Genomic DNA, 12,953 nt, shown 5'->3' on the forward strand with positions numbered 1-12,953 from the left:
TGGATCCGGAGCCGAGGTCTTCCTGCTCGGCTGAACACGTGGTTCCGTGTCCGCCGTCAGTTCCTGTCGGTGCGTGGAGGGCTCCAGTCCTGCCTGCAACTCTGGCTTTCATTGCTGCTCGACAGATAGAGGAGATCTCCTGCTGCTGCTGCTTTTTCTCTCTCTCTCTCTCTCCTTCCCGTCTTGCTACTCTTGCCTCCCCCACCCCTCTTCCTCCTCCTCCTCCTCCTCTTCCTCCGCCAGGCCGCGGTCACTTCAGCGTGGATTCGTTCCGACACGGAGAGACTCAGCGTGTGCGCGCGCGCCTGTGCAAGAACCTGAACGTGACAAGAGCGTGTATCTCCCCCGACACCCCCTTCTCCTGCTCTTCCTCCTCCTCCTCCTCCTCCATTGCCGTCCTCCTTCTTCTGTTCGGTCATGACGCTGGAAGCGATCCGCTACCGGTCCGGTTCTCTGCAGATCCTCAACCAGCTGCTGCTGCCGCACCAGACCGTGTATGAGGACGTCCGCTCCGTGCAGGGCGCCTACGAGGCCATCAAGTCCATGAAGGTAGGCTGCGTGCGCACCTGGTGTCTGCTCTTTTGTGCTCACATGTGTCTCTGACGGCCTCGGCCATATCTTCTTCTTCTTCTTCTTCTCCTCCTTGTTGTTGTTGTTGTTGTTGTTGGTCACCTGAAGCCGCAGCTGCTACAGATACCTTCCCCTCCATTCATAGTTTATGATTTTTATTATTATTATTTTTTGATCAAGTGCTTTGAAGCCATCCTTCTCCCCCTTTCTTTGGGAGAGATTATTGATGAATTATTAATGACCTTAGCTAGGGATTTTTTTTCCCCCCGTGCTGCATTCAATGACACCTCCAGCTGGTCCATTTGTACGTTTTTTGTTGTTGTTGTTGTTGCGTTCCCGAGATGCATGAAAATGCGACAGTGAATGCGTGACATAGAAGTTCCCGGAGATTTTCATTTCTTTTTTTTAATTTTTAGTCTGAATTAAAGCGCAGCAGTTCTTCCCTCTTTTGTCTCCGGCTCTGGGTGGGCGGAACCGAGGAGTGGGGCAGGAGCCTGGAGCGATCTCACTCAGGTGCATTTTAATACATCAGAAATGCCTCCGAGTGACATGCTGGTGAAGATTTGTTTCTGGTCCGTTTTTTTTTTTTGGTGACTGGGACAGATAATCATTGTAATGTGTTGTATTGCTTATGACACATTCAGCAAGTCGCCAAAGTACATTGGTAACATGGACTTTTGGAGCACTGTGTGTAGACATAGCAAAGGAAAGTTGAGTGGTAGAAAAAAAGAGTGCGCCAGCGATAGGAATAACTGCAGTTATGAGAGGGTTGTGGAGTGAAGGCCGTTCTAAAGTTTGAGGGAGCTTCTCGACATATCCGGGACATGAACTTGAACTGTGACCAAACTGTGACTCAGTGACCTAATTAAATTTTTCAGAGGGGAGTATATCTTATATTTAACTTTAAATTTATCTTCCACAGTCTGGAGGTTTGGCACACAGACATACTTTCTCAGTGATCCTGAAATTAAATTTTAAAAAAAGTTTTATTGTTCTTACATTATCTATGTTGAATTTTGGATATTAACTCGCTATCCAAACTAATTGAAACCTTGAAATATATGTATATCATCCTGTGCGTAGCGAATCCACACAATTTCTGCTTTTTGATCTGAATAACTAAAGTTAATTAACTTCCTGTGTAGGCGCTAATTTAGTCAGATGTCTAACGTCACCTTTTCCACCTTGCATCGTCTCCTAAGACTGCCAAAGTGATCTACTATGTTCACCATTTGTCTACGTAATGTTAGATAAATGATGGCTTGACCTTTGAATATGCTGATATCAAGGAGTGTTTCATGAACTGCCCACATGAATAGTAATTGGAAAGACCCCAGATTTAATTCTGTTCCACTGGGTTGGTAACCTGAACTAAAAATGCCACATTGTCACAGCCTTAGCACGACTAAAGACGAAACTGCATGAAACGATCTGAATGCCCGTATGTCAATTGCATTGCTTGATCTCGCCATTTAAAATGTCCAACAGTGTTACTGATTAAATTTATGTTGTCTTTGCTGCTGTGACTTAAGAAAATAAAATAAAAAAACCTGGGGATTAAAAACCCACTAAACAAAGTTTTAAATGCTTATTGTGCAGGATGTCAACCTTTTTTTTCTCTCTTTAATGGAGTAAAACTGGGAACTGATTTTAGCTTTTATCAGTCGATCTCTCTGCTGCTCACCTAGCCTGCAACCTGCTGCTTTACAGACATGCTAACCTTTCAACACGGTAAAGGCAGATTTTTCTGATCGCCCCGCTGCCACTCTGACCAACGCGTAGCTGAATCTCTCAGGCTGAGCGTGACGACCGACTTCTCCCTCCCCGTCCAGGTGCGCGGAGCTCCAGCCATCGCCATCGTGGGCTGCCTCAGCCTGGCCGTGGAGCTGCGGGCGGGCGCCGGGGGCGACGACCCCGTGACCTTCATCAGGGAGTCTCTGTGTCACCTCACTTCGGCCAGGCCCACGGCCGTCAACATGGGCCGAGCCGCCCGCGAGCTGATGGAGTTCGCCGAGAACGAGAGCATGGAGAAGAACTCGGAGCAGCTCAGGGAAAGGTAGGCAGGCGTCCCAGACGAGTCCTTTGTCGCGCACTTTCTCACGCAGAAACCTGGCGCCTCATATTTCACGCACAAGTTGGCATGTACAAAAATTAACTTTGCGCCAAAGTTTGTGAAAATATGCACACTCTTTTTTGCTGGCGTGAAAATGTGCGGCAGCCACGAAAAGTTTTTCTGTAGACAATATCAAACCACAAAACGTCAAAACTCACCTAAACACACAGAAGTCTGACTCCATGCAGTGTCATTTAGACCAAGAAGCATCAAACTCGATGTTTTTTTTTATTTTAATATTTTATTGTTTAAACGAAAACGATGAAACTGAACCACATTCATCCTCAGACAATAAACACGCACACAAAATAAAAGTATGTGAAAACCTCGCTCGAATGTAAATAGTGTTTTTTCTCAGTTTTTGTCTCATAAAGATGTAACGCATTGGTCCGTGCGCCGAAGCGCATAAAATGCCTCTATGGGATCATTCATTCTAACTGAAAAAGAAAACAGGGTTGGATCAGCAGATTAACTCAAACCTGCAGATCAAAAATAATCAGCAGGTTTGATCATTTTTAAGGTGATCAAGGTGTGAATAATCTCACGCATTCAAGTAGTTGCGTAAAGGTGAGCCGCGTCATTGTGGAGCGCTTTGGCTCTGACGGAGAACATCGCCAATGGAAGAATTCAGAGGGAGCAATTGATCATATTGATCAGCTGGGAAATGTTGATGATGGTTTAGGAGCGAATGTTTTTGTGTGCCACACTTTTCTAGATTTTTCCGTACTCCAAGTTTTAGTGTGAAAACTGCGCCCTCTTTTATGCATGAGGCCCCTGGTGGTGTTTTACCCCGCTGATTGTTTTCTGTGGCGATATATCAGGACCTATTGGGTGGGCTGTAAATCCTCCAACCTCAGACTCTGCTGCAGAGTTGAGCTTCACTCAAAATCCAAATAAAGGGAAGCTTGTCGCCAACAAGATGGCGTGCTTGGCGAGCTGACGTCACTCTGAACTACAGAAACACAAGGAGGGCATTAGTAAAAAAAAAAATACAGATTTTCCAAAAATTAGATCTTTAAGAAACAAAAAAATTGATGAATTGGTTTAGTGATTGCATTTAATTTCCCTTTTTTGTGATGAAGTATTTTTGAATTGAACTGAAATCGATTTGTCATCCAGCCTACTTAACACTTGAAGAAAAAAAACCCTTCAGGATCCTGAAAATCTGCAAAAATAAAACCTGAAATCACACCGCACAGTTTTGTGAAACCAGCAGAACTGAACTTTAGTGCGAAATTATTCAACCCCAGCTTTCACCTTCCTGGACTCTCCTAAAGTAGCTGCTGCTTTAACATTCAGCACCAGCTCCAGGTGTGAGTTTGAAGAGAAAAAAAACTGTTAATGTTACCAGACTTTTTTTTTTTTTAATCGCAAATTGGTTGCTGTGAGCATTCCACTTGCCACAAAAAGAAATTTGTAATTGCCACAAGAAATGTCAGCTGCAGATGATTTGTGGGCCACAGCAGATCAGATCTGCTTCAGTTAGAAAAATAAAAATCTCTCTTTCTCACTTGCGAGTAAATCCATTCCAGTTATTTTACAGGCGCATTTTTTTCCCTGACGAATCCCTTGTAATTGTGTCGTTGCAAGCAGTTTGTGCTGCTTTGCGTTTGGTTCAACACCCACAGAAACGGGCAGTGGTTATGTGGATCCATTTTTAGTAGTAACTGTTTCACCTGAAGCAGTTTGTAAGGTTTTAATAAACACTTAACACTCTAGTTAAGTGTTTATTTGTTTTGTTTTTGTAGGAAAGGGATGTTATTCATCATAGATCCAAAACTTGAAAAAGATGTTGCACATTTGCTGTATTAAAAGAGCAGACTCTAATTTACAAATTTATTGTCTTGTGAAAACAGGATTTGGCAAAAATTTCTTTCAAAACACTTTTCAAGTCAACTTTTCAAGACAAGACCAAATAAATTATTATAAAAGTTTGGCTGTGAAAAGACGAGTAGGCTACATGATGCTAAATATTTTCCATTTTAAGAAAACGACGTCGGTCATACTTTCACCCTGCAGTGTCATTTCCTGGATCGAAGACATGTTGGAGCGCGACGTCAACGACAACAAGAAGATCGGTAACTATGGAGCCCAGCACATCCTGTCGGGCGTCCCGAGGGACTCCGTCACCGTCCTCACGCACTGCAACACCGGCTCGCTGGCCACGGCCGGATACGGGACGGCGCTCGGTGAGGGAGGCGCTTGGGACCCGACGGGGAGTGAAGACGGTGGACGTTTCCGTCTGTAACGGCGGTTCTGTGTGCAGGCGTGGTGAGGAGCCTCCACGGTCTGGGCCGGCTGAAGCGCGTCTACTGCACGGAGACGAGGCCGTACAACCAGGGCTCCAGGCTGACGGCGTACGAGGCGGTGGCAGAGGGCATCCCCGCCACGCTCATCACGGACAGCATGGCGGCCCTCACCATGAGGGAAATGGACATCACAGGTAGGACTCTGGAGGACGCCGTCTTTCGCCCCATGACGTCCCCTCAACCTTTCTGTCCCCCTCCCCCCAGCTGTGGTGGTGGGCGCTGACCGAGTCGTCGCTAACGGTGACACGGCCAACAAGGTGGGCACGTACCAGCTGGCCATCGCCGCAAAGCACCATGGGATCCCTTTCTACGTGGCTGCGCCCAGCACGTCGTGCGACCTGAGCCTGGAGAGCGGGCGGGACATCATCATCGAAGTGCGGCCCCCTGAGGAGCTCACCAGTATAAACGGAGTCCCCATCGCCGCGCCTGGTAGGAAACGCGAACCTCTCAACTCGCCTGTCAGTTAACAGGGTGTCCTGAAGTCTATAATTAATTAAGTCTGAAATTAAGGCCTTAAAATGTCTTCTATTCATTTTTAAAAAGTAAGGCAGCCCTTAAACATGTTAATCACGGGTCTAAAATTCTGTTTTACTTTCATATAATCTGTTTTGTATCGCAGGACTTTTTTTGTCAGGGAAACGTTTGAGCGCCTTTGACAAAAATGAAGGAGTTTGCTTTTATGTCAGTATGTATGGAAAAAATACTGAGAGAGAAAAGTTGCTTTTTAAAGATCTGATTCTTAATGAAGGCAGCCGTTTCCACATTTATTTATCAGTTGGACGTTCTTCCTTTGATTTGTTAACCTTTTCTAGCAAAATGTTGCATTTTAGCCATCAAACTACAGGATATTGACTTGCTGACTGAGTGCACACTCAGTCAAAAATGGAAAACAGGCCAGTTTTTATCTCTCGTTGTAGAAAAACTTTCATTTCAAGCTCATCTGGACCTGTGGCTCTTGAACTGCATTGAAAACATCAAAACAAAGCACCAAAAATGCTGTTCTCAGGAAGTTTGGCCTCAAAAGCTAAAAGAACCAAAATTCACAAACTGCATTTAGTCTGGGATGAGCCTGAGCTCAGACCTTTCTGGCTGATGTCTCAGACTTTGAAACGTCGCCACATTTGAGTCGAGTCTGGGGCGTCGTGTTGCAGACAAAGCAAACGCGTTGATGAGGTTGAGCACTAACGAGGTCATCAGAGGTTAAGTCAGTGAGATGGGAATGTTGTTGTTTTTGTTTTTTTTTCTTTAAAGGACAAACAATTAAATGTATTGCTTTCTCATTAAGCTTCACTGACATCACGATAATGCACCAGCTTCAAGAAGGACAACGGACTGCGAGTGTCAAACTGGTGCTTTATCTTTTCTGACAGTCATGTTACAATTGCAGTTTTAAAATGAACAGTCACCCCACTGTTGCCAATTTAGCAACTTTTTTGCCACGTTTAGCAACTTTTCATACTCCAAAAAAAAAATGGTATTTGTCAAAATCATGATGGACCAGTCAGATTTTAAAAGATCGATAATTGGTGATCAGCCAGAAAACTGCAATGCCTCCTGGTTTCGGGTGAGAATACGAGTTGAGACCGCTCGACATTTGATGGGTTTCTCCCGATTTACGTCTTTTGTTTTACCTGTCTTCAGGTAAGTTAGCCAGTCACTAAATCTCAGAAAACGTTCCTGTAAACCGAATTAAACGAAGGAACTCGAACAGCAACCGAGTGCAGGAAAGACTGGCAATGAGCAAAGACCAGGCATCTAAGTGAACCTAACGGGTCTTTTATTGTGTGCCGGATTTGAAAACATCAGAATAACAGCCACCATTTCCTGACCGCAGGTGTCGAGGTGTGGAACCCGGCGTTTGACGTGACGCCTCACCAGCTCATCACAGGGGGCATCATCACCGAGCTGGGGGTCTTCCTCCCGTCGGAGCTCCAGGCTGCGCTCACTGGCCGCCTCACCGCTCTCTAAAGCGAAACCTCCCAGCGCCCCCTGCTGGCTCCGGTGCACCACTGCACATTCACATCACGCTTTTATAAAAGACACTCTTGTCTTCACTGCGGGCGCACAGTCTGTGGTCTTACTTTGGTTTTAATCGGTGCACAATCACTGTAAGGTGTCAGTGGTGCACTGTCTGAAAGTCTTTAGCCTCTCTGCCAGCCACAAACAAAAACAAACAAACAAAAAAATACGGGATGTTTTTCACTGCAGGGAGTTGAGAAGGTGTGTGCAGTTTCTCCTTACTTTTAAATCCTTTTTCCGTCATCTTCACGTAGCGCTTTATTTCACGAATCATTTTCTCTTTTGCTCTTTCGTTTCTTTTCTTCCTTTTCAAGTCTTTAGAAACAGCTTCTGCAGCCAACAGAGCTCAGCTGGACTCGATATAATTCAATTTGGCAAAATAAGCTTCTAGAGTCATAGCTGAGGCAAATAAAAGAAGTAAAATAAAACACGGAGGACACGACTTTGTCCATAACATATCAGTCGTGATTTCCAGAATGCTGCTACCTACTTGTACATATATATTCCCTGCCGGTAGTGTAAATATGTAGAAAACTAACCTCTGCTTGTTAAAAAAAAAAAAAAAAAAAAAAAAAAAAGGTACTGCTATTTTAACCAAAAATATGGTTACTTAAAATCAAATTTGCCACTTAAAATGTTATATTAACATTTAATTTCAGTTATTCAGTGTAGAACTTTTTCACTATAAGTAATTAAAAAGAAAGATGGTAGATGTTTATACACAGCCTTTCTTGGTATTTTTTTTTTTAACCTGTGCGTCTAGATATTTGAACCAATCGGCTGAAGCCTTTTACAGGACATGGCATGTATTTATACCTCACTTCATGTCTTCATCTCACTGACTGTACTGTATTATATCGCACATGTATACTTGCATAATACCTATAAACACACACACACACACCTGTCCTGATGGCTCTACACTAGAGACACAAACACTCTGAGGCTGGGGCTTTTTTTATACAATCCTAACTTTTTAAAGGAATGGTTCACTCTAAAATGGAGGTTTTGGTTCACCGCCACTTCTTCACGTGCGACTTCTCGTCAAATATTATTCGATAATTACTCGTGAATTATGTCCAGTCAGGTTTTTTCTTTTCCTCGGTAGCAAAAGAAGAGAGAAAACAGCCACCTGTGGCTTTAATTTGAATTTTGTTCACTGGTTTCTGTGTTTCAGCGTAGTTTTGTACTTTAATGCCATTTCTCTGTTCCTCTTTATTATTAAAGACGTTTTTAATGCAAGGTTCTAGTATTAGTAGAGATGGACAGATTAGTCATTTTCCTCTGTTCATTAGGGTCTGACCTGTCAATTCCAGTTCTTACTGGTTCTTTTTTTCTTTTACATTTTCTAAAGACTTTAAAAATAAAAATTGAAAAGCCTGTGAAAAGTTTGTATTTTCAGAAAGCGAAGATTTTAATCCAATTATAATTGAATGAATTGCCAGCATTTATTCGCCAAAGTCGATATTCCCTAAACTTTAATCTGACTTTAGTCTAAAAAACAAAAAAAAGAGAGAACTTCTGTGAATCGATGTTCTTTTGCATTTATAAACCGAAAACGGTGAGAGATCCTAATAAATGGATGCCTGATGGGCAGATTGGCAGAAAATCTGGGGTTTGCCCCGCCCATACACGCATCGACTGCAACAACAAACAAAAAACTATTGCAACCAGCACAGAAACACCATCTGCAGTCTGAATGTAAAGCCTTTCTCTCTTTCCGCCGGACACGTTTCAGACTCTCGGTCACTTCTTGCCTTCCTTGTCACTTCAGAATGTGCTTCAGCTGTTTGGATTCAACCCGCCGCTTAAATTTAACTGATGTTTTATTTTGAAGTCTTGTATACTTGATGGTATGAAGCATTAAAAACATGATCTCCTCCATAGCTATTGTACAATATGTTTAGGCTTGGCACATTTTCGACAACTTACGATCAGGTAGCGCTGACATCATATGGAAAAGTTAGAGAGATTTGGTAAAGATATATTTACAAATTTTCTAATTTTGTATTTGGCAATGAGTGAGTGCATAATATTTGCTGACATTCGTCTGCTCTCTGAACCCAACAACCTTCCTGACACGCATACATAGATATTTTTAACGGTTATTCAGAAGTAGCTTCGAGTTTCCTCCTCTTCAAGAGCGATTCGGGTGCTGAGAAATCCTTTGATGCGTCCAGGTCTGTTTGGCGTTGATAAAAAGGTCAAGAGTTTCAGATGACTTGTACTCAAAGGTCATAAAAATCAAACAAAGTGGGGAAAATCTTGGGAAAATGAGGAAATTCAGGGTCGGCTTCAATTTCGGATTCAGTGTCGTCTCCAGAGATATAAAACGCTTCAGGAGTGAAACGTTTTTCTGGTTGGCTGCATTTGTAATTGGTTTTTTTTGTGTGTGTGCAAATAGTCCGTTTTAATGCATCAAAATCAGGGAGGATAAAATGAGGACAAATAAAATCAATGACTTAATGCCTGTCAGCTATTTTGTTTCTTCGGAAAGGTTACATATAAACCATTTGGTTAATTTTCTGAGCATTTGTCTCCATGTGTGCCACTGTGATGTAGCTTATAGAAGAGGGGAAAATGTTATATATTAATATATATATATGAGAGGTCAAACACTGCAAAGTGAAGCTTTTATTTTGACAGCTTGTGCTACCTTTTTCTAATCGATTGCTAAAAGGAAAAACATGGGTTCGCTTGTTTCTTGCTTTTATTTTTGCAAATGATTTGAACATTGCAAACCATGTCAGAGCAATTATTAGATATATTTTCCCTCAAGATTGCAACATATCTGAAAAAGGCTGTGGGGAAGATGCTTTCAACACGCAGGAGCTTTTATTTTTTATGTCCAACATAATTTCAGGTTTCTTAGGAGCTTTTCCTTTCAACAAAAATGAAAAAAATATCCCTTCCTCTAGAAATTGTTTTGCTAAACTTTTATATTGAAAGCCAGCCCACTGTAACGCTACAGGAAGACCAGCATCTTCCTGTAGATACTGGAATCATTGATTCATTTATGATTAACACAACATATTTTAGACAATCAGTCTGTTGCTGTTTCACTACACACAACTGGAAAAAGTTTTGACTACATGTGAACATTAAATCATTAAAAAAAAGAAGAAGAAATGGAGGTGGGGGGGCCTCTATACCATAACCCTAATCTTGTACATTTTTGCTGTTTTCCTATTAACTTGCAACTTTAATTCACCGTTTTTATCCAAAAAAAAAAAAAAAAAAAAAGAAGATGAGGGGAAAAAACCCATTGTTAATCACTATCTACCACCTGATTGATTATATGTTATTAGAAAACTGTAACGTTGTCTCACTGCGTTTTTCTCTCCCATTAAACCTCGGCACGCAGAGACGGGTCACGTGCGAGCGTAGAAAACTTTTAAGCAAATGCCCGTTTTCTGCTCGAGACGCGTTTTCCGGGGCGTTTCTATGACGACGCTCCACACGTATGTAGCAGCTGTGAGGCCATCAGATCCGTCGCAAACAAAACCCCCGTCTTTTTTTCTTTTTCCGAGCGTTGCGAGGCCTCTCTGTCTGTCCGCGATAATTATACCCGTCTCACTGTGGTCTGTTTTCATTTCCTGGTTCCCATTGTGACTCTTTGTGAGATGGCCATCAGAGCGCCATGCCGGGGAGGCCTCCTCAGACAAACGCACTACCTCTCAAGCGCCAGGCTGCAGCAGAGCGAGCCGATTCGAAGAAAACCGGGACTGAAAGTTTTATCGGGTCTTTATCCCAAAGCGAAGTGTAATTTTTGTGGCTAGATTCTGAGTCAACTGGACTGTAGGCTCGCTGTCTTGTCTTTTTTTTTTTAAACATGTCCCGAAGCTGCGTCAGCACACTGCGGTGTTCAATAGATGCACTAAGATGTTCTGGTGCCAAAAGTCCAGAGTTTCCACGTTGACTCCATCGATTTAAAGTAGCTGCTCTTGTGTTGCGAAAAAAGGAATTAAAGTAGACGGAGTGTTGTTCAGATGGCCTCCTTAAGTGCAAGTTTTTCATTGTTATTGATAATCACTTGATCTCTGTTTACGTTTGTAACGTGAAAATGGTTCCAAATTGGATTCTTCTTTTTTATATACAAATATATATATACGTATATGAATATAAGGCTGTCATGAATGAAGAGATTTCTCTTTCACATCGATACAAAAAAAGAATAAAACCACAGTGAAATGGCATATTTTCCTTGTCTTTTTTTTTTTTTCTCCGACAGCCAAAACTAAATTCACAAATGGGTACCAGAAGGACTGCGTGCATGTGCTTGCCAAACTCAAAAAAAGTTGAAAACAATTTGTCAGCTTCCTTCCACATTAAAGTCATGCACCACTTTGTGAGTCTTTTAAATAAATCCCGATAAAATACATTGAATGTTGTGGTTGTAATGTAAAAAAAAAAAAAAAAAAAAAAAAAAAGAATGTCTCGAGTTATAAATGGGTCTGTGTGTAGTTTTACCTCTGGTTTCTTCACAAATGCTTTAGTTTTCAGCTTAAAAAGTCAAGTTTTGTAGTGCAGATTTACAATATTCATGCTAAGGTACTAAATGAAACAGATGTTGTAGGTAAGCGTGTCTTTGTTATCAGAGTGGTGTTTACCTTGAAATTTTATTGATGCAGATTTCCTCTGTTGTTGAATCAAAATTTCTGAGATCAGAGAGATCTTACTCTGGTTGTATTAAAATTTATTTAATCTGAAACATTTAAGGGGGACAAAAAGCAAAAATGGAAGAAATAAGCCAATGACGTGCCAACTACCTTTCCGTACGATTCTCACCAGTTCAGTTCACTTCATCAGACAGCATTCACCCCGATGATTGGTTGGGCTTTAACATTTCTGCATACACATAATTTAAAAAAAAAAAATCAATCTAATTAAAAAATGTGAATGCATCATCCCACGGTGACTTTTTTTTGTTGGAGAAAATCGCAGAAAACTAAACTGGGATTTCTTTAGGAATCTCTCCTGTGTGACGCCAACTAACCAGCAGGGGGCAGTAACCGAACAAAGGCGGACGTGACGCGTCGCGCTGTGACACGAAGAAGAAGCTCGAGCTCTTACTCGGTAGAAATGGCTCAAGGATCGAAGAAGTTCAAGGCTCAGCGTCCAGGAGGGTCAAAGAAACACCAACAGAACAAACAGAAAGGACCGAAGAAAGGAGGTGCGACTCTGTTGTTTCAGTAACGCCTGTATTTTAGGTCTGAAGTGGAAAAGAGCCGGATATGAACTGAACACGTGACCAAACACGTTGCCTTGGAGTTATGTGTTGAGACATGTTATTTGTTTTAAGCCGTTTCCACAGTTATATTACTCTTTATTTGCTTAGTGGTAAAGATATGTAGGATGTTTCCCTCTTATACTGAAAAGCAGACAGTATGTTAACATGTTCACCTACATTTCTTCTAAAGGGAGGATTATTGCACCTAAGAAGGCTCAAGTCGTTCAGCAACAGAAGCTAAAGAAGGTGAGAACGTTCTCCAGTGTCAACATTTTGATCTTTCTTTACACATTCATTTCGACTGTGCCGCTTCCTGAAGGGCCTGGAGGTTGCCATCAGGAACAAGATCGAGCAGGAAGTGACCCAGAAAGCCAGCTCCTCCCTGCACAAGCCCCTGGCTGTGGTCAAAGGTGCTGAGGGGAAAGGAAAGCCCGCCGCTGGCCACCCTGGAACCAGCTCCAAATAGGACCTACCACCGCCGACCGGGTCTCACCAAGTTATGGACTTTAATGGAACCCCTGCTGGGGCTGGAGAGGCTCATTCAAACACAGAATTTGATGTTTAGCGAGGTTCTGTTCCCCTTCAGTCACTTTACTGTTTTTGTACAATTAAAAAGATGGGGTAAATGTTTTGTGCTTCTGTTTTTCGTAACAGAAGCACATCCAGGCTGTTCTCAGCCTGGGTGTTGTAATGTTTACAGAAACGAACACAC

The 12,953-nt window shown here is 42.3% G+C and overlaps 2 protein-coding genes across 2 annotated transcripts; both read left to right on the forward strand.

Moving 5' to 3' along the window:
* The first annotated feature begins 31 nt into the window (after positions 1-31).
* Positions 32-11,207, forward strand: mri1 (methylthioribose-1-phosphate isomerase 1). The gene is made up of 6 exons (XM_055040902.1): positions 32-549; positions 2,403-2,626; positions 4,703-4,872; positions 4,950-5,126; positions 5,197-5,421; positions 6,827-11,207. Exons 1-6 carry the CDS (start codon positions 418-420, stop codon positions 6,958-6,960), a joined length of 1,062 nt encoding a protein of 353 aa, XP_054896877.1. The 5' UTR covers positions 32-417; the 3' UTR covers positions 6,961-11,207.
* An 827-nt stretch (positions 11,208-12,034) lies between these two features.
* cunh19orf53 (chromosome unknown C19orf53 homolog) lies at positions 12,035-12,870 on the forward strand. Its single transcript, XM_055041058.1, has 3 exons — positions 12,035-12,184; positions 12,432-12,487; positions 12,561-12,870. The coding sequence occupies exons 1-3, from the start codon at positions 12,094-12,096 to the stop codon at positions 12,705-12,707; spliced, it is 294 nt and encodes a 97-aa protein (XP_054897033.1). The 5' UTR covers positions 12,035-12,093; the 3' UTR covers positions 12,708-12,870.
* The last annotated feature ends 83 nt before the right edge of the window (positions 12,871-12,953 follow it).

The sequence above is a fragment of the Poeciliopsis prolifica genome, unplaced genomic scaffold, assembly GCF_027474105.1.
Source record: "Poeciliopsis prolifica strain line A6 unplaced genomic scaffold, Auburn_PproV2 SCAFFOLD016, whole genome shotgun sequence".
Classification (NCBI taxonomy): domain Eukaryota; kingdom Metazoa; phylum Chordata; class Actinopteri; order Cyprinodontiformes; family Poeciliidae; genus Poeciliopsis; species Poeciliopsis prolifica.

Excerpts from the sequence above, each read along its gene's own strand:
- mri1 (XM_055040902.1), top strand. The coding sequence starts at position 418 with ATGACGCTGGAAGCGATCCGCTACCGGTCCGGTTCTCTGCAGATCCTC. Across the intron at positions 550-2,402 it reads AGGCCATCAAGTCCATGAAG|GTGCGCGGAGCTCCAGCCAT; the intron begins GTAGGCTGCGTG and ends CTCCCCGTCCAG. Across the intron at positions 5,422-6,826 it reads AGTCCCCATCGCCGCGCCTG|GTGTCGAGGTGTGGAACCCG; the intron begins GTAGGAAACGCG and ends TCCTGACCGCAG.
- cunh19orf53 (XM_055041058.1), top strand. The coding sequence starts at position 12,094 with ATGGCTCAAGGATCGAAGAAGTTCAAGGCTCAGCGTCCAGGAGGGTCA. Across the intron at positions 12,185-12,431 it reads GAAAGGACCGAAGAAAGGAG|GGAGGATTATTGCACCTAAG; the intron begins GTGCGACTCTGT and ends TTTCTTCTAAAG. Across the intron at positions 12,488-12,560 it reads AGCAACAGAAGCTAAAGAAG|GGCCTGGAGGTTGCCATCAG; the intron begins GTGAGAACGTTC and ends CGCTTCCTGAAG.